Source organism: Mus musculus, chromosome 15, assembly GCF_000001635.26.
Source record: "Mus musculus strain C57BL/6J chromosome 15, GRCm38.p6 C57BL/6J".
Classification (NCBI taxonomy): Eukaryota; Metazoa; Chordata; class Mammalia; order Rodentia; family Muridae; genus Mus; species Mus musculus.
The window spans coordinates 76,366,958-76,391,632 of record NC_000081.6 but is presented as its reverse complement, the minus strand read 5'-3'; the positions used below and the strand labels follow the sequence as shown (position 1 = coordinate 76,391,632).

At 50.0% G+C, this 24,675-nt stretch overlaps 3 protein-coding genes across 31 annotated transcripts in view; 1 reads left to right on the top strand and 2 right to left on the bottom strand.

The window, feature by feature from the left end:
- Mroh1 (maestro heat-like repeat family member 1) overlaps nt 1-11,195 on the bottom strand; it is a 72,602-nt gene extending 61,407 nt beyond the window's left edge. For 8 of the 18 annotated variants that reach the window (XR_001781513.1, XR_001781512.1, XM_017316552.1 and 5 more), the window contains exons 1-2: nt 11,057-11,165; nt 1,502-1,602 (exon numbers count right to left, since the gene is read on the bottom strand). Coding sequence is in view for 7 of the 18 variants with exons in the window: in XM_017316552.1 (XP_017172041.1) it covers nt 1,502-1,567 (66 nt within the window). In the remaining 11 variants the exon portion in view is untranslated. Of the gene's footprint in view, nt 1-1,501; nt 1,603-11,056 lie in introns of those variants that run through there. The other 10 variants (XR_003951365.1, XM_017316554.2, XM_017316555.2 and 7 more) reach the window with 6 other exon arrangements.
- Nucleotides 11,196-16,441: 5,246 nt separating this feature from the next.
- Nucleotides 16,442-19,675, top strand: Tssk5 (testis-specific serine kinase 5). 9 transcript variants are annotated; one of them, XM_030248794.1, is made up of 8 exons: nt 16,443-17,090; nt 17,503-17,610; nt 17,790-17,992; nt 18,070-18,125; nt 18,443-18,575; nt 18,657-18,772; nt 19,147-19,278; nt 19,373-19,671. In XM_030248794.1, the coding sequence occupies exons 1-8, from the start codon at nt 17,082-17,084 to the stop codon at nt 19,414-19,416; spliced, it is 801 nt and encodes a 266-aa protein (XP_030104654.1). In that variant the 5' UTR covers nt 16,443-17,081; the 3' UTR covers nt 19,417-19,671. The 9 variants fall into 9 exon arrangements, 8 of the variants coding, with proteins under 8 accessions (XP_011244050.1, XP_011244048.1, XP_030104654.1 ...); XM_011245744.3 differs by having other exon boundaries at nt 16,444-17,152; nt 19,373-19,515; XM_011245745.3 differs by having other exon boundaries at nt 16,445-17,152; nt 19,147-19,211; nt 19,368-19,477.
- Nucleotides 19,676-19,778: 103 nt separating this feature from the next.
- On the bottom strand, nt 19,779-22,769 carry Hgh1 (HGH1 homolog). 4 transcript variants are annotated; one of them, XR_003951418.1, is made up of 6 exons: nt 22,093-22,769; nt 21,881-21,981; nt 21,679-21,777; nt 21,380-21,471; nt 21,179-21,301; nt 19,779-21,101 (listed from the first exon to the last, which is right to left on the bottom strand). XR_003951418.1 is itself a non-coding variant. In XM_006521227.4 (6 exons), exons 1-6 carry the CDS (start codon nt 22,675-22,677, stop codon nt 20,949-20,951), a joined length of 1,101 nt encoding a protein of 366 aa, XP_006521290.2. In that variant the 5' UTR covers nt 22,678-22,768; the 3' UTR covers nt 19,779-20,948. The 4 variants fall into 4 exon arrangements, 2 of the variants coding, with proteins under 2 accessions (XP_006521290.2, NP_067530.2); XR_384030.4 differs by having other exon boundaries at nt 21,933-21,981; nt 22,064-22,768; XM_006521227.4 differs by having other exon boundaries at nt 21,933-21,981; nt 22,093-22,768.
- Between the last annotated feature and the right edge of the window lie 1,906 nt (nt 22,770-24,675).

The following is a 24,675-nucleotide window of genomic DNA, read 5'->3' as shown; positions in this document are numbered from 1 at the left end:
TCCTCTGATACACACACACACAGAGAATCACACACACACACACACACACACACACACACACAGAGAGAGAGAGAATGAATAATGCTAACCTCAGCAGTTAAGAGTCCTTGCTGCTCTTGCAGAGGACCAAGTTCGGTTCTCCAAACCTAGTTGATAACTTCCTGTAAACTCTAGCTCCAGGGGCTCAGTGGCTAACAGCAGTGCTGTTCTTCCAGAGGTCCTGAGTTCAATTCCCAGCAACCACATAGTAGCTCACAACCATCTGTAATGAGATCTCATGCCTTTTTCTGGTGTGTCTGAAGACAGCTACAGTGTGTGAGTGAGTGAGTGTGTGTGTGTGTGTGTGTGTGTGTGTGTGTGTGTGTGTGTATGCACGTGTGTATAATAAATCTTTAAAAAAAAAAAAAAAACCCTCCAGCTACAGGGTATCTGATGCACTCTCTGGCCTCCAAGAACACCCACATGTAACATGTATGTGGCCAAATCACAGTCACATGAACATAAATAAAAATAAAATAGCAAAGGGCTGGAGAGCTGATACAGGGCTTAAACGCACTCACTGCAGAGAACCCAGGTTTCGTCCCCAGCACCCATATGGCAGCTTCTGTAGCTCCAGTTCCAAGGGATTCAACAAACTCCTCTGGCCTCCATAGGTCAGACATGCACATAGCATGCTTTCACGCATGCACACAGTAGGCTTTCACACATGCAAGCGGGACACTCATACATGCAAAATAAAATACTTAATAAAATAAAAAACTACCTGACCTCACGTGTTACTCTTCCCAGTGACATGTCAGAGGAGATGCAGGGAATTTAAGTGGAGGTTATACTTTTGAGAGTCTCCCTCTCTATCCAGACCTACAGATTCCAGCACCCCAGGCCAGCCCTGTATTAGCAATAACCATACTCCTGCCTCCCAAGCACGAGAAGCACGGGTCTATGCCACCACATCCAGCTAAGAGCGTATGTTTAACAAATCAGCTGAGGGCACTGGAGAGGTGGCTCACAGGCTCACAGGAACACTGGCTTCTGCTCCGGGCCATCTGGGGTTAGTTACTAGCACCCTGATTCTGGTGTTCACAACAGTGCCAGTTCACTCCAGTTCACTCCAGTTCCAGAAGATTCTACACCCTGTTCTAGCTTCTGTGGTTACCAGGCACACGGGTGGCATACAGACATATATGCAGACAAAACCACCCATACACACAAAGAATAAACTAAAAAAATGTTAATAAAAAAAGTGCATAAATAAATGGAGAGGCTGGACAGATGGTCCGGAAATTACGAGCTTGCTGCTGTCAGAGGCCTAGCACTGGTTCCAAGCACACGTTAGGTAGCTCATGGCTGCTGGTAACTCTGGCTCCAAGGAATCAGATGCCCTCTTCCAACCTCCACAGGCATTGGTACTCAAGTGCACATAAGCAAAAATAAAATACACATAAGTGCAAATAAAATATAACTTAGAAAACTGAGATTTAAAAACAGGATAAAAACCAACAGACCAGGAAGTCCCAGGTGGCCGAGAGGACAGAAGGCAGGCAGAGGGCCTTGAGGACCGCAGCATCAGCACAGCATCCCAACCGCCGTCCAGGAGAGCATCTAAAAAGAACACACAGACAGGAGATAAACACACACACTCCCATCGGTGCCCCAGCAAAGAGAAAGCAAACGATCCCAAAACACAAGATGGCTGAGACAGCAACAGCTGTCAGGCAGCGTGAGAAATGCAGGGGCTTAACCGACTCGGACCCTCAAGCTCCGACTTCCCAGGTCTGCGCTAAGCCTGCAAGGTACAGGTGTCAGGGATGGCTGCTCTTCCCTGTGAAAAGCTACAAGTAGAGGCAAGCATCTCCCTCCCAAGCCGGTGTGTGTGATACACATACATATCTGTAGAGCAGTGTTCAAACTTATGCAAAGACGACCAACCGGAAGTCAGTAACCACCACGGGTCACCTGTCCCCGGCCCAGATGAGTACAAGAGGAACCAACCTGCCCTCCTGATCAAAACAACCAAAAGACGTGGATAAAACATAAAAAAGACGTGTGTTGGTTGTGGTGGTGCACATCTTTAATCCCAACACTCCGGAGGCAGAGGCAGATGGATATCTGTGAGTTAGAGGCCAGCCTCATTACAGAGGGAGTTCAAGGACAGCCAGGGCTACACAGTGAAACCATGGCTAAAAAAAAAAAAAAAAAAAAATACAGACCTAGAAGTAGTGAGAATTATCTCAATCTGTCAGAAAGCAACCTAGTCGTGTGTGTCTTTAAACACAGAAACCTTTTCCCAACAGGGTCAGAGAAAAGAGGCAGGAAAGACACAAGAAGAAATCAGACCCTTGAGAAAGGCTTAACCCACTACTGCTGGCTTTGACAATGGAGGCAGGAGGCTCCAAGACAAGCAGTGTGATAGCCTCAGGTTGGGGCAACCTCTTTGTGCACAGTGTAAAGGTTGTCTCTGTCTGGTTCAAATGCTGATTTCTGTTGAGTACTGCCTATGCTATGTTTATGGATCAACACCAGCCTCATTAGTTCATACACCTCCTTCACCTTCTGATTGGTTAATAAAGATAGGACTGTCAGTAGCTGAGGCAGGAGAGGAAAGGCAGGACTTCTGAGCAGAGAGAGGCTCTGTGGGAAGGATCAGGCGCTGGAAGATTGGCCAGCGTGATAAGGATGAGGTCGGGATGGAGAGAGGTAACAAGCTACGCCGCAGACATGGACTAGATAGAATAAATGGGCTAATGAGTTAGAGCTATCTGGGAGGTAGCCTTACTATAGTGCCTAAACTTTCATAAATAATAATAAGTCTCTGTATCGTTCAGGAGCTGGCAAGTCCCAGGCAGTCCAGGAATAGCCTCGGTTTAGTCAGAAGAAAATGAGCATCTTGCTTTGCTTTCCATTGCTATGATGAAACACTAACTAAAATCACTTAGAGAGGAAAGGGCTTGTTTGACTTATACATCCTGATCACAGTCAGGACAGAAACACAAGGCAGGAATCCGAAGGCAGGAACTGAAGCAGGGGCCATGGAGAAACGCTATTTACCCATTTGCTCAGCTGCTTCCCAGGACCACCTGCCCAGAGGTCACAGTGCAGAGTGGACTGGACCCACACCCTTGCCCACAGACCAGTCTGGTGGGGGCATTTTCTCAACTGAGGTTCTCTCTTCCCAGATAACTCTAGCTTGTACCAAGCTGACAAAAAAAACCTAGCACATGAGAACATTGGTCCTATAGATGCAAAGTGCCCATTCTGCCAATAACTGAAAAACAGGAAAGGGACCGTCTCCACAGCCTTTAGTGGGGGGACAGGCCCCCATTCCTAGACTTATCACCCAAAGGACTTTATCAAAATAACTCTGTGTTACTGCAGCCTTAGAAAGTCAGGCAGGAGAGATGCCTCAGCAATTTAGAGTATAAACTGACCTTGCAGAGGGCCTGAGTTTAGTTCACACAGTGCGCAGTTCACAATTGTCTGTAACGCTATCCCAGGGGCATCTGACACCTATGGCCTCCTCAGGCGCTTATGTGCACACATACCCATGCACAGACAGATACATAAAAATAAATAAATCTTTAAAAAAGTATCCAGAGTCAACAAGGTGAAATGATAAGGCACCCAGACAAAAATTAACAGGAAAGCAAAGGACAACTCCTGGCCAGCTGTGGTGGGTGGCGCACACCTTTAATGACAGTGCTTAGGGGGAAAGGGCAGGCAAATCTCTGAGTTTGGAGGCACCCTGGCAAAAAACAAACAAACAAACAAACAGCTAATGCAAAATATGCAGTCACAACCTGACCTGGAATACCAGGAAGAAGAAAAGAACTAGAGGCCAGGGACACTCAGACAGTTAGCATGACTGCATTTATTTCATACAGGCAAGGCACTACGGGAGACAGTAACTACATTGAAAAAAGGAGGTCTAGAGTAAAAACATGAACAGAGTTTGAAGCAGCCCAGGCCATACATTGAGTCTCTCAGGAAATGAAGGAGGAGAATCAGGAGTTGAAGGTCATCCTTAGCTACACAGTAAATTTAAGGCTGGTCTAGATGATGGGAGACTGTTCTCAGAAAAGGGGCTTCTGGAAGAAGAAAGCAGCCCTCAGACCTCCTCATGTGCCCCCACAGGACCCTTTCCCCCTCAGGCCTCCCTGTGTGCCCCCACAGGGCCCTTTCCCCCTCAGGCATCCCTGTCTACCCCCACAGGGCCCTTTCCCCCTCAGGCTTCCCCGTGTGCCCCCACAGGGCCCTTTCCCCCTCAGGCCTCCCCATGTGCCCCCACAGGGCCCTTTCCCCCTCAGGCCTCTCTGTCTACCCCCACAGGGCCCTTTCCCCCCAGGCCTCCCCATGTGCCCCCACAGGGCCCTTTCCCCCTCAGGCCTCCCTGTCTACCCCCACAGGGTCCTTTCCCCCCAGGCCTCCCCGTGTGCTCCCACAGAGCCTGTTCCTCTTCTTACCAGCACTTCTGATGCTGTGTACCATTCTAGCTGTGTTACTGAAGCACAGCTCACCTCATTAGGAGGTCATCCCTGCCACTGAGAGCCTAGGCACAGGCCGGCACTACCTCAGTTCTTCCAGGAAGTCATCAGCATGCTAGGGGTAGACCAGCCAGAGACAGAGCTTCAGGCTCACAACACCAAAGACATCGATAGTAGGCGCTAAGCAGAGAGCTGGACCTCCCTAGCCAGCATGTCTGCAGCAGGCTGGAGTGGCAGGATAGATATACTGTGGTTATGGAGGCTGCTCCAAGGCAAGAAGGATGGGAAAAACGTCCCATCCACAAATGGCAACCTCAGTCCCATTCGAGGCCCAGGGCCTGGAGCTGCTGATCCTCACGCAGCAGAACTTAAGACATCATGACGAGTTCGAATGTTACAAGACACTCAAGAAGCATGACAGACACCGTCAGCAGGACGAAGAAGCCAGGAGGAACGACAGCGCACAGAACAGCATCAGTGCTACGGGAGCCGAGCCCGTCCCAGCTGGCTCTCTGCTTCTTGCTAACAATTCAAGATGAGAGCCTCAGCGCTCTGCTCCTGCCACAGCGGCCTCAGCTCTGCCATCATTAACTCTAACCCTCTGGAACCATAGCGCTGGCTGTCCTGGAACTCACTCTGTAGACCAGGCTGGCCTCGAACTCAGAAATCCACCTGCCTCTGCCTCCCGAGTGCTGGGATTAAAGGCGTGCGCCACCACGCCCGTCTGAACCCTCTCTTCTACTCAATGCCTTAGTCATGATGGTTTATTACAGTGATGGAAAAATAACTGATGCAACCGTGACTTCCTAATTAGCCAGGGTGGCCAACGCCAGGGCTACTGATAAAACCCCTCGTGGAGGGAAAGGGAGAAAGAGGAGGAGGGGGTGGGGGTGGGGTGAGAACAACCTATCTTAAATATCAGCATCACTTATATCAGCATCACAGCAAGGACTCGCTGCCGAGGGCATGGTGATAGGTCAGGTCGGCAGAGTCAGAGGCAAGGAAAAGACAGCACAAGGCATTTAGATTAAGAAGTGGCCGGGTGTGGCTGTACAGTATGGGAAGGAAGCAGAGGCAGGTGGATCTCTGTGAAATTGAGGCCAACCCGGTCTACATTGAGAGTTCCAGGCCAGCTGGGGCTACACAGTGAGACCCTGTCTCAAAAACAAACAAACAAACAAAAACATACAAAACCAAAAAGCAGCAAAATTAAAAATTGTATTGGCAGGCAATAATACACACACACACCCTACACTTGGGAGTAGAATCAGATCGCTCACAGAGTATAGCAGCATTACACAATATTACTCTATTCTACATATTAACAACAGTTGAAAAAGTCAGACTGTTTGCTGGAAAGCTGAACAAAAATATACGACATCGTTAGGGACAAATGACAAAATATGTGCTGGAGGACTCACTAAAACTATTAAACGCTGCTAAGATACACTGCTCGCACATACTTCTCTAACAGATCTAGCTATCTATATATCTACTATATCAATTTCCTAAGGTTGCCCCTGAGCCCCCCTCATGCCCTGCATTAGGCTGGTGGCTTTGGTTCTGAGCTAAGCTCCATTGTGTCCAAGCCAGCATCCTGTCTTGACCTTTCCCCTCAGGAATCCCTAAGCTGTGCTGTTGGATCTTCCCACGGCCCTTCGCTCACAGAGGACTCAGCATCCACATATCCATATGGTGGCTCACAATCATCCATGACTCCAGCTCTAGGGGATCTGATGCCCTTTCTGACCTGCACAGGCACCAGGCACCCACATGGTACACATATGTGCATGTGGGCAAAACATTTATAGAAATATTTATAGAATTTATTAGAATAAAATAAATATAAAAAATTTAACTGTTCCTGGAGGACTAGATCAGAAATCCTCTGCTAAGCTTTGACTTTTCTTCATGTGTAATACACAAACTGGAAAAGTGCTGGAGGAAATAATCCAAGGTTCACAGAAAGATCACCATCCAAAAGCAGCCAATTACAATTTGAAAACTATACCAAAAGGAGAATTTATATTAACTATATAAAAGTCTATACAGTGTATAATAGGCCAAGCCTGGTAACAGAGGACTGTAATCTCAGCTCTTGAGAGGTGGAAGTGGGGTTCAAGAGTTCAAGATTGCTTTCAGGTGCACAGCAAGCTTGAGGGCAATTTGTACTATGAGATGGTCTCGGTAACAACACAGGCACAAAGCCACGGGCCTAAGGAGACAGCTATGTGGGAAAGTGAATGGTAAATGATACAGCTGTCTGGTATGCGCAAGTCCCTGGGTTTGAGTCTCAGCACTGGAAAAAGAATCCAATAATAACAGAAAATAAAGGAAAATAAAACAGGGCTGGAGAGATGGCTCAGTGGTTAAGAACACTGACAAGGGGGCTGGTGAGATGGCTCAGTGGTTAAGAGCGCCGACTGCTCTTCCAAAGGTCCCGAGTTCAAATCCCAGCAACCACATGGTGGCTCACAACCATCCGTAACAAAATCTGATGCCCTCTTCTGGAGTGTCTGAAGACAGCTACAGTGAGTGTACTTACATATAATAAATGAAAAAAAAAAAAAAAAAAAGAACACTGACAACTGCCGGCGCACGCCTTTTGGGAAGCAGAGGCAGGCAGATTTCTGAGTTCTAGGCCAACCTGGTCTACAGAGTGAGTTCCAGGACAGCCAGGGCTATACAGAGAAACCCTGTCTTGAAAAACCAAAAAAAAAAAAAAAAAAAAAAAGAACAAAAGAACAAAAGGTAGGAAGGGAAGGCAGGAAGCACTCAGTGGTCGAGAGCACTTGCTGCTCTTCCTGAAGGCCCAAGTTCAGTTCCCAGAGCCCCATCCATAGGGAACTCCAGCTCTAGAGGATCCAGAGCCTTGCACAGGAACACCTGAAATGTGTACATACACACAAGCAGACATGTACAAATATACACAAAAATAATAATAAAAAAGAGGACCACCCTGGTCTATAGAGCAAGTCTGGGGACATCACAGAGAAACACAGAGAAACCCTGTCTTAAAGAATCAAATTAATTAGTTAATGTCCCTCTAGTTTGGGGCAGGGTGGAAGTACAACAAAGCTACCCCTCCAACCTTTTAGAACGGCTATAATCAGGGTGAGAGGGGAGATCAATAACAGAATGCTTGCCTAGTATGCACAGGGCCCTGGGTTTAGTCTCCAGCACGGAACAGAAACAAACGAATCAACAACAACAAGAAGAACAAAACTAGAATAGCCATTTAGAAGATAGTAACTGAGGCTGGAAAGATGGCTCAGCTGTCAAAAGCTCTTGCTGATCTTGGAGAAGACCCAAGTCCAGGTCCCAGAACCCAGAAGGCAGTTCACAACCACTTGTAACTCCAATTCCAGAGAACCCCGCAGCCTCTTCTTACTTCCCACAGATCCTGCACATGTATGGCATACAGACATATACTCAGGTATACGCACACACATATTAGTAAATAATAAATATTAATATTTAAAAATAATATAAAGTGGTGACGGATGTCTTTAATCCCATCACTCAGGAGGCGGTTGGCAGGTGGATCTTAGTGAGTTCAAGACCAGCCTCGTCTACATAGAGTTTCAGGACAACCAGGGCTACATAATAGAGAGATCCTGTCTTAATAAAGAACAAATTGAACACATGTGTAATAGGAGACTGGTCTACTTAAAAATTAGTGTGCAAATATAGCTTGTACATTACTAAAACAAACAAGCAAAAGGACACACAGGAATTCTCAGAGTAGATACACAAGAGTCTCTGCTGACTATCCCTTAGGACAAAGTGCAATGCCTGCTGTCTTTCCAAAGTTGATAAGAGTGTGGCAAAGTGGACAGTTCAGGCCATGGCTCTAGAGCCAGACAGCTTTCCATGTGCTTACTGCACTGCCACAGCCACCAGGGACTGATGTCCTGCACTTACTGCGCTGCCACAGCCACCAGGGACTGATGTCCTGCACCTGTGTTCACATATTCAGACTCTGACTGGGCGGGAAGCCAGGCAGCAGCAAGGTCTGTGTCCAGTAACATCTGACACGATAAAGACAAGGACCACCTTTGCTGCTGGATGCATGGCACGGGTGACAGAGCCTGAGGAGCGGCTGCTACTGGTCTACACTGTCAATCCCCTTCCCCATCATTTAGAGATGTTCTGCTCTAGGACACAGACGTTTCTGTATGTGAGTATTAGTTAGGCTGGGACAAAACTGAAAAACAAAAAAGCAAAGCAAATGAGAGATGATGACAGACAGGGTTGGTGGGGCCTTTCCTTCCCGTATAGTAGGGTTTTTTTCTTTTTTCTTTCTTGCTTTTCATTTTTTTACAGGTGTACACCATTACAGCCAGTTCACAGCACCTACATTTATATGAACCGAGAACCAGTATGCACATGAAGCATTTTGCAAATTCCTGCTGGGCTCAGTCTCAGATAAAATATAGCCCCAAGGCAAAGATAAGCAGCCGGTGGGGGGATGGGTGGTGTCCAGGCACACGCAGTCACAGAATGCCTTATTTGGGAGGAATTGGGCCAGAGAGGGGTCAACTTCTAGAGGAACCAGCAAGAATCTGAGATGGTGTCCCAAGGTAATACAGTCAGGAGCTCACTGCTCACCATCCACCAAGAATATGATTTCTCAAATAAGCCACGTGGAACTGGGCTTCCATGCAAACCCCTGAAGCAAGGGGGACCCTGCAGGCCCGGGAAGAAAGCACCATCCAGCCAGGCGCTCGGAAGGCAGAGGCAGGCAGATTTCTGAGTTCGAGGCCAGCCTGGTCTACAAAGTGAGTTCCAGGACAGCCAGGGCTATACAGAGAAACCCTGTCTCGAAACACCCCCCCCCCCAAAAAGAAAGCACCATCCCTATGACATTCAGCAGCCAAGTGATCACAAGAGCCGCAGAAACCCTTCCAGTGTTATGTCCCAAAGTGGATCGAGCTGTGTACCCTGACGCCAGCAAGGATGTCTTCTGACTTCAAAACAACTTAGCTCAACAAAAAGCCATTGGGAGGCCTGGAGTTGCTCGTCAGACAACAGCAATCCTGCTTCTCACCTGGGCCTCTGAGAACCGTAGGAAAGAAAACTAAACACAAACATCTCCAACCCCACACACAGGTGACCGGGAACTGAGACAAGCACAGGTCAACAGGTCCCACCTCTGGCCTCTGGAGTCCCTTGACAGTCACCTCTGAGGGAGGGAGATATGACAAGATGCAGGTTTGAGTAAGGCTGCCTGCCTGGACATCCGTTTCAAGTTAATGAAGGCGGCCAGGCCTCAGCCATCGACTTTGACAGTAGAGCCCAGAAAGACATTCCTCATTCGAGCCACACATCTCAGCCTAAGGCCTAAGAGTAGAGCCTGCTGGCAGAAGCATCTCCCCGGCCTGCAGGTGCAGAGACTGCACAGCCAGCCAAGTCATAAACACAGGCTCCACAGGAATATCCCACAACCAGTGGTTTGCATAGGATCTCTGCTCTGGTGCCCCATCAACCCTGTGTCTGCTGGGGGTCTCCATCTAGATGACCATGGCCAACCAAGTCTAACAGAGCAGCTAAGACTTAACCCTTCACCTTCACCCCTGCCCTGCTCCACCTACCTACTTCCTGAATTTTTTTAATTTTACCATTTAATTAACTAGGTCGCAGGCTGTTCCTCCATTTCTACTACCATCCCCTTCCTTCCAAAGAGTTTCCTGCCTCCAACCAAGACTAGCCCCTCAAAGTTAGCCTCTGCCTTAACAGTAACTCCAGCTCACAGCCCCAGGTCTCCAGATGCCGCCCTCTATCCCTCTCCCGCAGGTCCTTATGCTTACTCACTGCACTTGAGTTTACGGTTCCATCCATTACCTTGAGCTCTGTACAGGGTAGAGCAGAGTCTTGCTGCATAACTGCACTGACTTGGTTGGAAAATTGGAATCCCAAACCTGGAGTGTCAGCCCTGGCTCCACCTCACCTAGCTCTCACCTTGCCTGAATTCTATACTCTGAGAGTTTTGTGGCCTTCTCCCTGGGGCCAGCAATCCTCGTGACTCTGGACAAATCACTTTCCTGCTCTACACCGCCTCCTTTAATCCGCAACGAGAATACAGAAAGACGAGTGGCTGCGGTGCGGTGAGCACTCGCTTTGCAAGTCCCTGAATTAAGGCTCAGTTTTATGAAAGAGACAGAAATGCCGGTAGCCCAGTTGCGGAGGTCAAAGACCTGAACACGTAGCCCCTACCCCGCAAAGGACCAGGGTCTTGAGTCACCGAGTTCCCGGAAGGGACTAGGACATGGATCACGCGACCCACGAGACAGCAGGGACAGGGACCAGGGACCACGCGCCGATGTCTGACAAGTCAGAATTGAATCGCAAGCTCCGAGATCCCTTCCAGGTGTAAGATGCGAAGCCGGGCCCGCTGGGCACACCTGAGATCTCCCAGCACCTCCTGGCACCGGCCCGCTGACCTTGGGGAGGCGCCCCTTGACACAGCTTCTCTTGCTGCTGGCAGATGGGGAGGCCCCTAGGCTCTCTGGTCCAAGTTCCTCAAAGGGTGCCTGGCCCCCACCACCAAAGATGAGCCTTAACAAGCCGTTTACCTGAGGAGCCGCCGCCGCCGCCACGGCCCGGGCGCCGCCCTCTATGCCCCAAGCGTCTCAGAGTAGGCGGAGCAGCGCCCCAAGCCCATCCCCGCAGCCCTCTGGCCAACTGCGGCCTGGCGCGCGGCAATTTGGCCCCGCCTCCGTGCGATCTCCACACTCATTGGTCAGAGTTCTGTCCCTCACGTTAACTCCGCCCACTCTCCGCTCCATGGAGCGCCTAGGTACACCTACTTCTTCCTGTTCTCTGCTGGGTACCCCAGCGGTCCGGTGACCATTTCACAAGACAAGTGTGAGTACTGCTGCTGCGCCAGACGCCGTCTGCGCAAGCGCTGTTCTCGAGAGTATTCGGACTCGGCCTCCAACTGCAGAAAACTCCACCAGGCGGGACCGGTGGCGCACTCCTTTAATCCCAGCACTGGAGAGGCAGAGGCAGGTGGATCCTTATGAATTCGAGGCCATCCTGGTCTACATAGTGAGTTCTAGGACAGTCTGGGATAAAAAGTGAGACCCTATCTCGGGAAGAAAACAAAAATAAAAAAAACAAAACAAAACAACAACCCAGCTGTCACGGACACACACAAGGTATTGTCATTGTTGTACATTGGTCACACACTAAACGCCTAAAACTACCCCAAACCCCTAAATGTACACATGGCCATGCCCAACAGAGGTACATGTCCAACCTATCAACAAGACATTGGGAATCAAGATGATCATGTCCTAGCTACCTGGGCTGCTTGCTACCTACCACTGTTATTCCAGCTCCAGGAGCAGCTAAAGCCTCTAAGGCTGGAAAGAGGTGACTAAAAAAGTAAAAGTAAGCCATACTACAGGATAAACTTTGGGTTTGGTGCCAAGAAAGCAAGGTTAGATAAGAGAGTTGGGGACGATCATGCCAGGAAGACTTGGCACCTGCAAAGAACCAGAGGTTGCAATCACCCAGATGTGTGTAAACAAGAGAAAGTTGTGGGTAGAGTTCTGAAAGCAAAAGAACCAAGAACCTGTCAAAGGGGAAGCAGCTACCATGTATCTAGGCTGACAGCATCGTTGGATGTGGAAATTAAGCTGCTGCGGTTGAACCAGGTCAGAGGCAAACACACAGCCAATATTCTTTTTCCACGATGAGAAGGACTTGGATGAGTTCTACTGAGAGGATAGAGCCCAAGAGAGAAAAAGACAGGACAGGACTCTCTGAGTAAGAGAGTGAAGCATTTGGGGCTGGCAAAATGGCTCAGTGGTTAAGAGCGCCAACTGCTCTTTCGAAGGTCCAGAGTTCAGATCCCAGCAACCACACGGTGGCTCACAACCATCCATAACGAAATCTGATGCCCTCTTCTAGAGTGTCTGAAGACAGCTACAGTGTACTTACATATAATAAATAGATAAATCTAAAAGAAAAAAAAAAAGAGAGTGAAGCACTTTGTGGATGGGGTCATGGCCTAGGAAAATGCTAGAAAACAGAGAGAGGGGACTAACTTGGGTAGCTGCCAGGGAAGGAGGTCTTTTCCATGCTAACACACAGGAGCCCCCCCCCCGTTGCTCTCCCCCGCCCCCAGCCTGAAAAACCTTGCAGTGGACAGTGGCAGTGCTCTGGTTGGCCACATTCCAACAAGCCCTGCTGATCCTGTGCTCCACAGCACACAGCCCACAGCCCCCCCCCCCACGCCAAACATACAAGCTGCCCTGTATGTATCACAACGTAACTTTTACTTTTATTATTCAGCATAAGGCCCAGCACATGAGGTACTGGGTAAAATGCAGTAGAGCTGATGGACTAGTAAGGGTGCAGACAGAAAGAAGGACAAGACAAGGCAAAGGGACTGGAGAGATGGCTCCGCAGTTAGGAACACATTCTGCCGTCTCCCATGTGGGCAGCTCACAGCCAGCTCTAACTTCCAGCTCCAGGTGGAACAAAAGCTTCTAAGCTCCACAGGCATCTACACTGAAGTGCACACTCTCCTCCAACACACACACACAATGTTTATTCTAGTTTGGTTTTTGTTTGTTTGTTTTGTGTTTTTTTTCGAGACATGGTTTCTGTATAGCCCTGGCTGTCCTGAAACTCACTCTGTAGACCAGGCTGGCCTTGGACTCAGAAATCCACTTGCCTCTGTCTCCTGAGTGCTGGGATTAAAGGCCTGTGCCACCACTGCCTGGCTTATTTTAGTTTTTGTTTCTCTGTGTAGCCCTGGCTGTCCTGGAACTTGCTCTGTAGCAAAGGCTGGCCTCAAACTCAGGAATCCACTCGCCTCTGCCTCCTGAGTGCTGGGATTAAAGACAAGCACCACCACACCAGGCAAGAATAAAATCTTAAAAAGTAAATAAATAAAAAGGTGGGTGATGGAGAGATGGATCCGTGGTTGAGTACACTTATTTGCTCTTCTTACAGAGGACTCAGGTTTGGTTCCAGTTCCCAGCACCCAAGAGGTAGGTAGCTGACAACCATGCTTACCACTACTTCCAGAGGATCTGGTACCCTTCTGAACTCCACAGGCACCAACCAGGCATGCACACAGTGTACATACATGCATACGGGCAAAACACTCATACACGTAAAATAAAAAATTAACTTTCTTAAGAACGTTGCAAAAGGAATGTGATCTTTCTGGATCCGGACTGTAATTACACAGCTTTAACAGCTGCTAGCTTCCCTTTGGGTTCTGGCACAGATGGGAGCCAGGAAAGTAAAAGGGGCAGGCACAGCTGAACAGCTGAGAGACTCTGAGGACACAGCAGTAGCTCACCGGTACTGTGTGTGTGTGTGTGTGTGTGTGTGTGTGTGTGTGTGTAGAGTCACGTGACCTTCCCTTTTGTTCTCTAGATGTAAAACCCACCTTCAGTTCACCTTGTCACTCATGTACCCACAGCCCTCCTAGCTCCCAGAGAGCCAAATCTATTCAGTCCCCAGGAGCGACTTCCTTTCCCCTAAGCTCCAGATCCCTCACAGGACAGCTACTGTGTCCACACGTTCCGTATCTCTTCTTTTTCTAAGACAAGGACTGTAGCTATGCATTCCAAAAAGTCACCAGACGAGGTGGATGAGAAAACAAACCTGACATTTCAGGCCACGCTTCTCCAGCGCCTTGTCGTAAAGCCTTTCGCGTCTACCTATAAATTTCAGTGCAGGAAGACACAAGTCTCGAAGGCTCATTAGACCTCTAATCACATTTCAGGCTTTTATGAGTGCTCTGCCACTACTGGACCTCAGTTTCATTGTCTGTAAAACATGTGTTGCTCCGTTGCATTCAGATTTGAAATTCTGAGTATGAACCACCTTTGGTGCGTCTGTGTGTTCAGGGCATGAGACGTGACCAGGGGGATATAGCTAAGATGACTACTTAAGGAAAGCAGCTGGCATATGTCACATGCTAAGTAAATGTCAGCGGTGACTCTGGAGTTGAAAACAAGCCCTGTAGAGTAGTCGGGGGGGGGGGGGGGGGGGTGGCCTTTGCTTCCTTTGAGGATGTGTTCAAATCTGCAGAAAGCCCCAGGTGGCAGGCTTCCTGCAGCAGGTCTGGCCTGGATCAAAACTCAAAATCCAGGCTGGAGAGATGGCTCAGAGGTTAAGAGTACTGACTGCTCTTCTGGAGGTCCTGAGTTCAATTCCCAGCAACCACATGGTGGCTCACAACCATCCGTAACAAGACCTGATGCCCTCTTCTGGTTTCTGAAGACAGCTACAGTGTACTTACATATAATAAATAAAATAAATCTTAAAAAAAAAAAAAACCTCAAAATCCAGGGGCTCAGCAGTTAAGAGCACCGACTGCTCTTCCAGAGGTCCTGAGTTCAAGTCCCAGCAACCACATGGTGGCTCACAGCATCTGTAATGGGGTCTGATGCCCCCTTCTGGTGTGTCTGAAGACAGCTTCAGTGTACTTATATACATAAAACAAATAAATCTTAAAAAAAAAAAAATCAAGCCGGGCAGTGGTGGTGCACACCTTTAATCCTAGCACTTGGGAGGCAGAGGCAGGCAGATTTCTGAGTTCGAGGCCAGCCTAGTCGACAGAGTGAGCTCTAGGACAGCCAGGGCTACACAAGGAAACCCTGTCTCAAAAAGCCAAAAGAAAGAAAGAAAGAGAGAGAGAGAGAGAGAGAGAGAGAGAGAAGAAGAAGAAGAAGAAGAAGAAGAAGAAGGAAGGAAGGAAGGAAGGAAGGAAGGAAGGAAGGAAGGAAGGAAGAAAGGGAGAGAATAATCAAGATCCAGCAGAGCTGACATTCTCAAACTTCCTAACCCCAAGCCATAAAATTATTTTCGGGCTGGCAAGATGGCTCAGCAGGTAAGAACACTGACTACTCTTCCGAAGGTCCTGAGTTCAAATTCTGGCAACCACATGGTGGCTCACAACCATTTGTAATGAGATCTGACTCCCTCTTCTGGTGTGTGAAGACAATAGTGTACTTATTTATAATAATAAATAAATCTTTAAAAAATTATTTTCATTGCTGTAGCTGGTCTTTTACTACTTTGTGGGTCCTTTATCCACCTCTCTGTTTCACTCCCTATCATTAGGAGAGAAACAAGGATAGCGGGGAGAGACAGAGAGAAAGGGAGGGGGGAATTCCTGATTTTAATTTCTTTCCTTTTGTTTCTTCTTTGACCATAGCTACTAACAAACCATAACCAACCTCCCTAAATGACCAACAACTAACCATGCCGCCTCTTGGGGGCCCTCACATTTATGTACCCTCTGAAAAGTTCTCAAAATTCCAAGTGTCACGCCATTGCAGAAATTACCTGCAGCTGGCAAAACCACGCCTCTCCTAGAGCACAAGGCAAATCATGATCAGCTGCTGTGGACGGTCGAAGCACCCCAGATCCCTAAACCTGGGATTAAAAAGACAGTGTGTTCTCGTAATATTTGTGTGTGTGTCTATGTGTGTGTATGTGTATATATGTGTGTGTGTGTGTGTGTGTGTGTGTGTGTGTTTGTATGTATGTAAGGGAACAAAAATTCTAGAATTCTCAAAAATGTCATTACACATTGCTACTTCATAACCGTAACTGTGCTACTGCCATGAATCATAATGTAAATATCTGTGTTTTCTGATGGTCTTTGGTACCCTCAAAGGGGTTGAGACCCACTGCGTTAGAGGAAGACCAGATTAGAGGATCCTGGACCCTTGCCACTCCTGACTCTTTTAGCAGTGGCCTTGGTTAGCATGTCCTCCTCAAAGAATGAAACGGCGGCTCATCTCTTGACTCTTGAAATCCTTAGAAGACTCAACCCTCCTAGCTTCTTTAAAGATCTTGTATAGGGGCAGAAGAAATGGCTCAGCAATTAAGAACACATTTTGTTCTTTCAGGGGACCCAAGTTTAGTTTCCAGCATCCAGGTCAGGTGGCTCACATCCATCTGTCACCCCAGCTCCAGGGGGTGCAAAGCCTCCGTGGTCCCCCCACCCCCAAAAAATGATGAAAAGGCCTTTCTATTCAATCGCATGCAGAGCGGCCCCCCAAAGCCACATCCTAGTGCTAGCCCTTCATACTCATTCTCATTCCACAGAAGAAGAACCCAGCATTGGGTAGGGCTAATCCAGAGATGACAGGGCTTAAGAGGATACCTTTGAGGGCACAATGCAAGTGCATCTCTAGAACCTTCTATTCTAGAACCTACACCCAGTCCTTTGGAGTCTTTACTCTCCAATCAGTCCAGAGCTGTGGAAGCCTCCTCCTGAGGCTCTCAACCTATGCTCTTAGCCTAAAACCCATTACGTCTTCAGAAACGTGACTCTTTTCTCCAAGGGGCAGCAGATCCCTCCTGGCCTTCTGCTTCTCTGACCCTCTTGCCCTCTGAAACAAGTCAGACCTCAGCTGCGTCCCTTCCCCTGGCTGACGGGCAATAAGCTGGCCCACCAAGCCCAGTTCTGTGGCGCCCTGCCTTCCATGAGGAGCAGCAGCTGGCGCAAGTCGGATCAGAGGGTGTTCATAGAACAGGTTCGAGAATGCATGAACAACGGTTACTTGCTCTCCTCCAAGAAGATCGGATCTGGTGCTTTCTCCAAGGTCTACCTGGCCTATGCAACACGTGAGCGAATGAAGCACAACCCTAGGCTATCCTCTGACTTGCGGGGCAAGCGCCACACTATGGTGAGGCAGGCCTGTCACCTTCTCTGTGGGTTCCTTGGGGTTACCCTAGCCTGGTTCCATTCTAGAATGGATCCTGGTTCCTGTCCTAACCTCTCTCGGGTACCTTCTAGTTCCCCTAGCTTCCTCTATAGGACCTCCCTCCTAGGTCCGATTTCTTCTCAGCTTCCCAATGCTCTGTCCCCCAATCCCTCAAACATATATGTACCCAGGACAAAAAGTGCGGCAGGCACTTTCCTTCCGAGGATATTGCTTGCTCAGCCCCGTGGAGAAGTTGAGCAATATGTATAAAATAGCAGTGGGCCTATTCGTAAGGAGTCTACACACAGTTGAACATTCTACATCTTTCTCAGGTGGCTATCAAGATTGTGTCCATGGCTGAAGCCCCGGCGGAATACTCCAGAAAGTTCCTGCCCCGTGAGATTTTATCACTCAATGCTACCTACAAGCACATGAACATAGTAAGACGGTCCTTACCATGCCAGCGCTCTACCCCATTGCCCCACTTCTTCACTTGGAACCTCTTGTTTGTCCTTGCATGAAGAGTCTACTCTCAACCTGCAACCGAGAGCTAGTATACCTGACACTCCCAGCCTTCCTCAGGACGACAGTGTACATGGAGTATTGGGGTGTTTGCTAGGTTCAACTGTATGAGACCTACCAGAACAGCCAGCGCTCCTACCTGGTACTGGAGTTGGCAGCTAGAGGTGACCTGTTGGAGCATATCAACGCAGTGTCAGACCTCCGATGTTGCCCAGGACTGGAGGAGGAAGAAGCCCGAAGGCTGTTCTGGCAACTGGTCAGCGCTGTGGCCCACTGCCACAATGTTGGCATTGTACACAGGTGAGAGTGCCATCTGGCCTATCTGCCTACCTGGAGATCTGCTGACCCACTTAACCCCACATTCCCTTTTCCCACAGGGACTTGAAATGTGAAAATATCCTGTTGGATGACCAGGGCTTCATAAAGCTGACAGGTGAGGCCACACAGCTCCCTTGGTCTGGTTTAATTCTGGACTCCTACCTCCCAAATTCTGCCTGTCCCAGACTCATGTGCCCTGACCTTCAACTCTCCCACAAGGCCTGAATTCAGCTCCTACCTATAGCCTAAACCCACTGACCTGCATCCACGGGAGCCCCTGCCTAGTTTCTCCCTTATTCTTACAACACACAGTTTAGGTCCCTTCCCTTCCCAGCCCTCACCATCCTAACAGATGTCCTCTTGAACCCACTCTCCCCAACCTGTCCATCACTTGTGTTCCCTTGCCCCGCCCTGCCGGTACACTGTGTGCAGATTTTGGCTTTGCCAACTGGGTGGGGCTCAAGAACTCCCTGCTGAGCACCTTCTGTGGCTCGGTGGCCTATACGGCCCCAGAGATCCTCATGAGCAAGAAGTACAACGGTGAGCAGGCTGATCTGTGGAGCCTGTGAGTACCCCAGGTAGCCCCCAGCAGGACCTGTGGGTGGGCTTAGGAAGGGACAACACCCTGAGGAAGTTGGGTCCCCAGAGGGATCATCCTCCATGCTATGGTGTCTGGGAAGCTGCCCTTCAAGGAACACCAGCCCCATCGCATGCTGAACCTGATTCGTCGAGGTCCCATCTTCAGGCCAGGGCTGTCCCCAGGTGAGCACCATCACGCCACGCTCCTTCCAAGGCCCAGTTCCAGCCTGGAGGGTAGCGAGACCAGGACCACCGCGATGAGAATACGGTATCACATTACCCCCATGTGCTGGAAAAGTACAGTCCTCGAACTGTATGTTGGGGAAGTTGAGCTGTGGTGGGACTGACTTAGAGGGCTACCAATCCTACTGAATATCTAACATGGCACTTTTCTGGAATACCACACCCCTCCTCTGCACCTCAGTCCCCTTTTGATAATAGCCCCCAAACCTTTGCCAGGACTAGTAGTGACTCCTGTCAAGCTGCCAACATTTCTGACAGTAGCAGAGTGTGGGTCAGGATTGTGGCAGGCTCCAGCAGTGAGCCCTCCCCTGTAGAGTGCCGGGACCTGATCCGAGGGCTGCTTCAGCTGCATCCATGTGAACGTCTGGACCTACAGCAGGTAGCTGCTCACTGCTGGATGCTGCCTGCAGAACACATGCTGTCCTCTGCACTTGGAGCTCCCCGAGGTGGGGAATGGCTCACAGCTAATTGGTTGGCCTGCGGGCCTAGATAGTGTCTAGCACTCCATATGACCCTTTGCTTTGCTCCATTGCAGAACAGGATCATTCCTGGTCCACAGTAGCCCCAGACAACACAGAGCCTGACAGAGACACCAGGCATGCCAGAAGCAAAGGCTCCAGCTCCTCCAGTGGCAGGACATCTCCAAGGAGACCGTCTCTGGCCCAGCTGTGCAACACCTGGAAGCCTGCACCAGAGCAATAGGTTCTACCACCCTTGGGCTTGGGCGTACCATGGCAGGTGGCTGCTCTCTATGTCCCATGTTCCCTAACAGGAACATGGCTGGGCACTCTCTGCTGAATTGAGGGTGGGTGGGTGTGGGAAGATTAAAAAAATGTTCATTCTGTTGAATTAAGGATGCAGCTATCTACAAGGGTGGGCCAGTGGCCTTTGGGTATCTCCTTGGGGACCTGGGTCAGGGGGAAAACACTAGTCTACACGGTGAATGTGCCAACAGTGTCAAAGCTTTAACAAGAGTGCTGGAGAGCATCATGGGGTTGGGCGGGGAGGAGGGGGGGGGCTGAGAAGACTCCTGGTACCCAGTGAAAACACCTAGCCATGCATGACAACACATACACCAGTCTTCCAGCTTCAGGGGTATGAAATAGAACACTGCAAACTCCCTTGGAGACTACAGGTCTCAGGGACCTGGAAGGACCTGTTGCTGAAGAAAACGTCACTCACAGGTGGAGTGAGATCTGTAGCTCAGAAAGGGGGACACAGTAGAGCAAAACTTGCCACGGTATCTACAGAGTTAGGAAGAAGGGGTGCATACACAGAGTAGGCTCCAAATGTTGGGGGTAGGATCGTACAGGGGTAAATGCTTCAAGAACACGCAGGAGAATCTCTTGCAGGAGAGTCTGGATGTCTTTTTTTTTTTTTTTTTTTTTTGGTTTTTTCGAGACAAGGTTTTTCTGTGTAGCCCTGGCTATCCTGGAACTCACTCTGTAGACCAGGCTGGCCTCAAACTCAGAAATCCGCCTTGAAAGGCAACCGAGACTTGAAAAAGCTAACCAAGGAGCAGGTTCTATCTAGCTGAATGGCTAAGTCCCAATTCAACCTGGGAATAAGGAGGCTGACAGGTGAAACAGAGAAACGGAGGCAGCAAATGGGAAACCCAGCAAGTCATCCAGAGACAGGCTCACAGGCTCGGATGGCAGAGCATTCTAGGAAGGGACGAGGATCCAAGTGTAGTCTGTCTTTTAAGGTCTTGGGCAAGGAAAGCAAGAAGACTCCGAAGGTTGGGGCTCACGGCGCTGTTTACATCTCTAAGCCTACCCACGTCCAGACCCCTCAGTGCCTTCAGGAATGAAAACCTAGTTGGCTTCCCAGGGCTTGCAGTATTTTCAGTCCAGTCCTATCACCAGCTGGGAATAGGCTCTTCATAGCTCCAGTGACCACCGGCATCCTGCCTCATCTGTAGGCAGCTGTGACAGAACCCAGCCAGCTCCAGCTCAGTAGTGCAGCTCTGAACTATGTGCATTATTGCCGGTTGCAACAGGGCACAGGATTGGGCAGCACCCTTGGGCTTCTCACCATTTACTGGGCATTGACCCTAGAACCCTGCGCCAACACTGGCAAAGGTGGGTCTGAAGCTGGCATTCAGGCCAAAGGGGCTTCAGGTGTGTGGGGCACCGTTGCCTCTTAGCTCTTGAGCGAGCTCCTGTTGCTCTTGCTGGTCGAGCTCCTGGAGCTGTTGTTCCACGTCTTCAGGTACCTGCACCTCCAGCAGGTTTTCCATGCCAGCCTCTGGCTCATCACCAATAAGCACCTGCAAGAAGAGGAGGCAGGTGAGCGGGCTCATAAGCCATTGGCACTTGCCTAGCCTTTCTGACCCCCCGCACTCACCTGGATAAGTTTTTCGCAAGCCATCCGCACATCGGGCTCTGGCTCCCAGCTGTGCAGCTCTCGAAGGATCAAGTAGGCACCCTGGTCCCGTACCTGCTTCCGACCAGGTGCCGTGGCTGTCAGCTAGGAAGATGGAAAAAGGTTACTCGGATGCCAATACGGACTTGTGGAGAGGCACTAACACCCCAGGCCCCTGCTCACCAGCATGACGGCTTCGATGAGCATCTTCCGGATGTCAGCGTCCGGCTCCCGTTGCTTGTCTGGTGACAAGTACTGCAGGTCAACAGGCAGCTCTAGGAGTGAGGGTGGGAGACTATTGGTCCCTGTGCTGAACACCCAAGCCCTGCTCTGCCTGGGTGAGCCTTGTGTGTGTCTGTAACGACCCCCTCCTTAAAGGCTGCCGGACTGAGGGACTCCAGACCTGCACACCTCTCCATCTCCCTCTTGTAGTCTTCCCTCTAGCACCAGACAGCCCTGAGGCAACCACCCAAGTCACTCACGGTCCATTTCTTCCTCGGAAAACTCTTCAGGCCCAGCCAAGGGCAGTAGCAAAAAGGGGAGAATGTCGACTTGGGCCCCAAGTAACCACTTGTGATGTCCTGGAGGTGCGGACAAGGAAGGAGATCAGAATAATGGTCCGTTGGGTTCCCTAGGGTCCAATCCCCACCTTGGCAATGGCACCACCCCCTCCTTGTCACTCACGATGCTCAAAACAGCAATTCCGAAGTGTTCCCACCACCCCGCCCCTGCGCACCGAAGAATCTGTGTACTGGGTAAGAGGCAGCAGCCGTTGGACCACGCACCTGTTGAAAGAAGATATTCACTGCTGTCCTTGTTCACTTCCACTTCCCCACCTTCCCGCCCGCGCAGGCGACTGGGTTTCACCTGTCTGGGTCCAGGAGAAAAGCACGCACCTCCGCCTGCTGGCTAAGGTTGGAGAGCAGCGGCCCCAGGTAATGCAGGGGTGCGGCCGCGTTGTAGCTCGGCGTGCACAGCGCGTTGACAAGTCGCTCCAGACCCAACCGCTCCGGCTCAGCGGCCATCAGCTTCTCCATTAACGCAGCACACGGAGCCGGCTCGCGACTCAGGTTGGCCAGCACTGCAGCCGCCTCTTCAGCCCAGGGCCACTGAGGGTCCAACACGCAGCGCAGCAGGCGGGCGGGCAGCTCCGGGTCAGCCGCCAGCAGCTGCCAGTGCACATTGGGATCAGCAGCCAAGTTCACGAGCGCGCGGGAGGCATCGCGGGAAGGAGCTGGGGCCGGGGCCACCGCAAGGTCGACCAAGGCCCGCAACAACTCTGGCTGTCCGGCCAACAGCGTGCGGCCCGAGCCCGCACCAGTCAGCGCCAGCACGTGCTGCGCCGCGGCCGCCTGCAGGTCGGCTCGCGCTCCGAGCACCAGGAAGGGCAGCAGTTCCACCGCCTCCGTGTCCGCGCCAGCCTCCTGCTCTAGCAACCCTCGCTCACCAGAGAACCCCGAACCTACTCCCGGTCCCCGCATGCCGCCAGCAGTCTCAGTCACTTCTCGTGCCGGGGCCACCGCCGGAAAAGCGGAAGTCGTTAAAACCCTTCCGAGGCTGAGAACCTGGCTGAAGGGGGCGGGGCCGGTTTCAGCGCGAGGCATTGTGGGCCACAGTATTAGGCACCCCTTAAGCTGGTGCAGATGCACCCTCCCCCCCTTCCCATCATCATCACCACCACCACCAGATCCTTGCAAGGACTTTTCCGGCTGCCTATTGCGTGTTTGCTTTGCCAGGAGTCAGAACCACGCGACCAGCACGCATAATTTGAAGCGAAGCTCGGCAGCCGGTGATCCTGGTGTCCAGAGTGTTTGCTGCCACCTTTTAAACCTGGTTTCAGACATCCAGGAACCGGAGGGTGCAGGACTCTGCGATGAAAAGGCAGCTTTGGATCAGTCTCTGACTTTGCAGAGGGGCTAAATTTTTTTTTCTAGTGCATTTGTTAGGTCCTCTTCAGTGACAGAAGTCTGAGTCAAGCAGGCTTGGGCAAAGGGAACTAATAAATGAATCTATAGTTTGCAGGTTTGGGGGCACCTGGTGACAGACGCCCCTGCCAGCTCTTTAGAGCACTGTTCGGTTTCTGTCTTCCATACCTCGCTGCGTTTCTTTGCTTCTCAGTGGCTCCATATTACCTTCCACCGGCACATTTGTTAGCACAGATGGGAGGACACTGGCCTTCTTAGCTACGTAATCCCTAGCAGAAGATAATTTCAGTACTAGGATCTGTTCTGGGAAAGTATCCCATTTGGTGCTTCTTGTGCCTGTATTAGCAATTAGCTGCCTGGGGTCCTTGCTCTCTCAAATTAGAAATCTTGAGTTAGGGGTTTTTCCAGGGCTGGTCCTTGTCAGGTTTTTGTAGGAGATAGCCAGGAACCGCCACGGTTCCAGATCCTATGCAACCTTAGATACTGACTGGGATCCTTCCGGCTACAATGGCAAAGTGGTTAGGTCTGTGTAGGGCCAACTGTCCAGATTTCCCAGCTGTTGACAGCAGCTAGTGAGTTTCTAAGAAAAGGCTCCCTTGCCTCTGTTTTGTTTTGTTTTGGAGACAGTGCTGGCTGTCCTGGAACTCACTCTGTAGACCAGGCTGGCCTCAAACTCAGAAATCCACCTGCCTCTGCCTCCCAAGTGGTAGGACCAAAGGCGTGCGCCACCACTGCCCGGCTCCTTATCTTTTTATAAACGTGTCACTGTCTAATCTCACAACTGAGGAGGCTGAGGCAGGAAGGTCAGTGTAAGTTTGAGGCCAGCCTGAGCTATAAAATGAGCTGGTCTCAAAAGATTTTTCTCTTAAACAAAGTTAACTTTGTTAACTTGACACAAAATAGTCACCTAGAAAGGGAAGCTCAGTGACTTTAAATTAAGTTGGCCTATGGGCACATCTGTGGGGGCTTAATTAGTGGAAAGACGTTGCCCCCACTGTGATTGTTACCATTCCCTATAGGAAAGGGGTTTTATAAGTGTGGAAAAAGCAAGCATACTGACATGTAGGAATCATTGCTGTCTTCTGTGAGTGGAATGTGACTAGCTGTGTTGAGGACTATTCCCCAAGCACAGCTGGAGCCATTTTGTCCCATGCCTGCCAACCACTTCATATTATATTCCTGGTACAGAAAATAGTTTGACTCAGAGCAGGATCAAGTTGACCACATATTTTGTTATAAGGTTTCTTCTTAAGAAACTCCACAACAGGGCTGGTGAGATGGCTCAATGGGTAAGAGCACCCAACTGCTCTTCCGAAGGTTAGGAGTTCAAATCCCAGCAACCACATGGTGGCTCACAACCATCCGTAATGAGATCTGACTCCCTCTTCTGGGGTGTCTGAGGACAGCTACAGTGTACTTACATATAATAAATAAATAAATAAATAAATCTTTAAAAAAACAAAAACAAACAACAAAAAAAAAACTCCACAACAGGGCTGGAGAGATGGCTCAGCAGTTAAAAGCACTGGTTGCTTGTCCAAAGGTCCTAAGTTC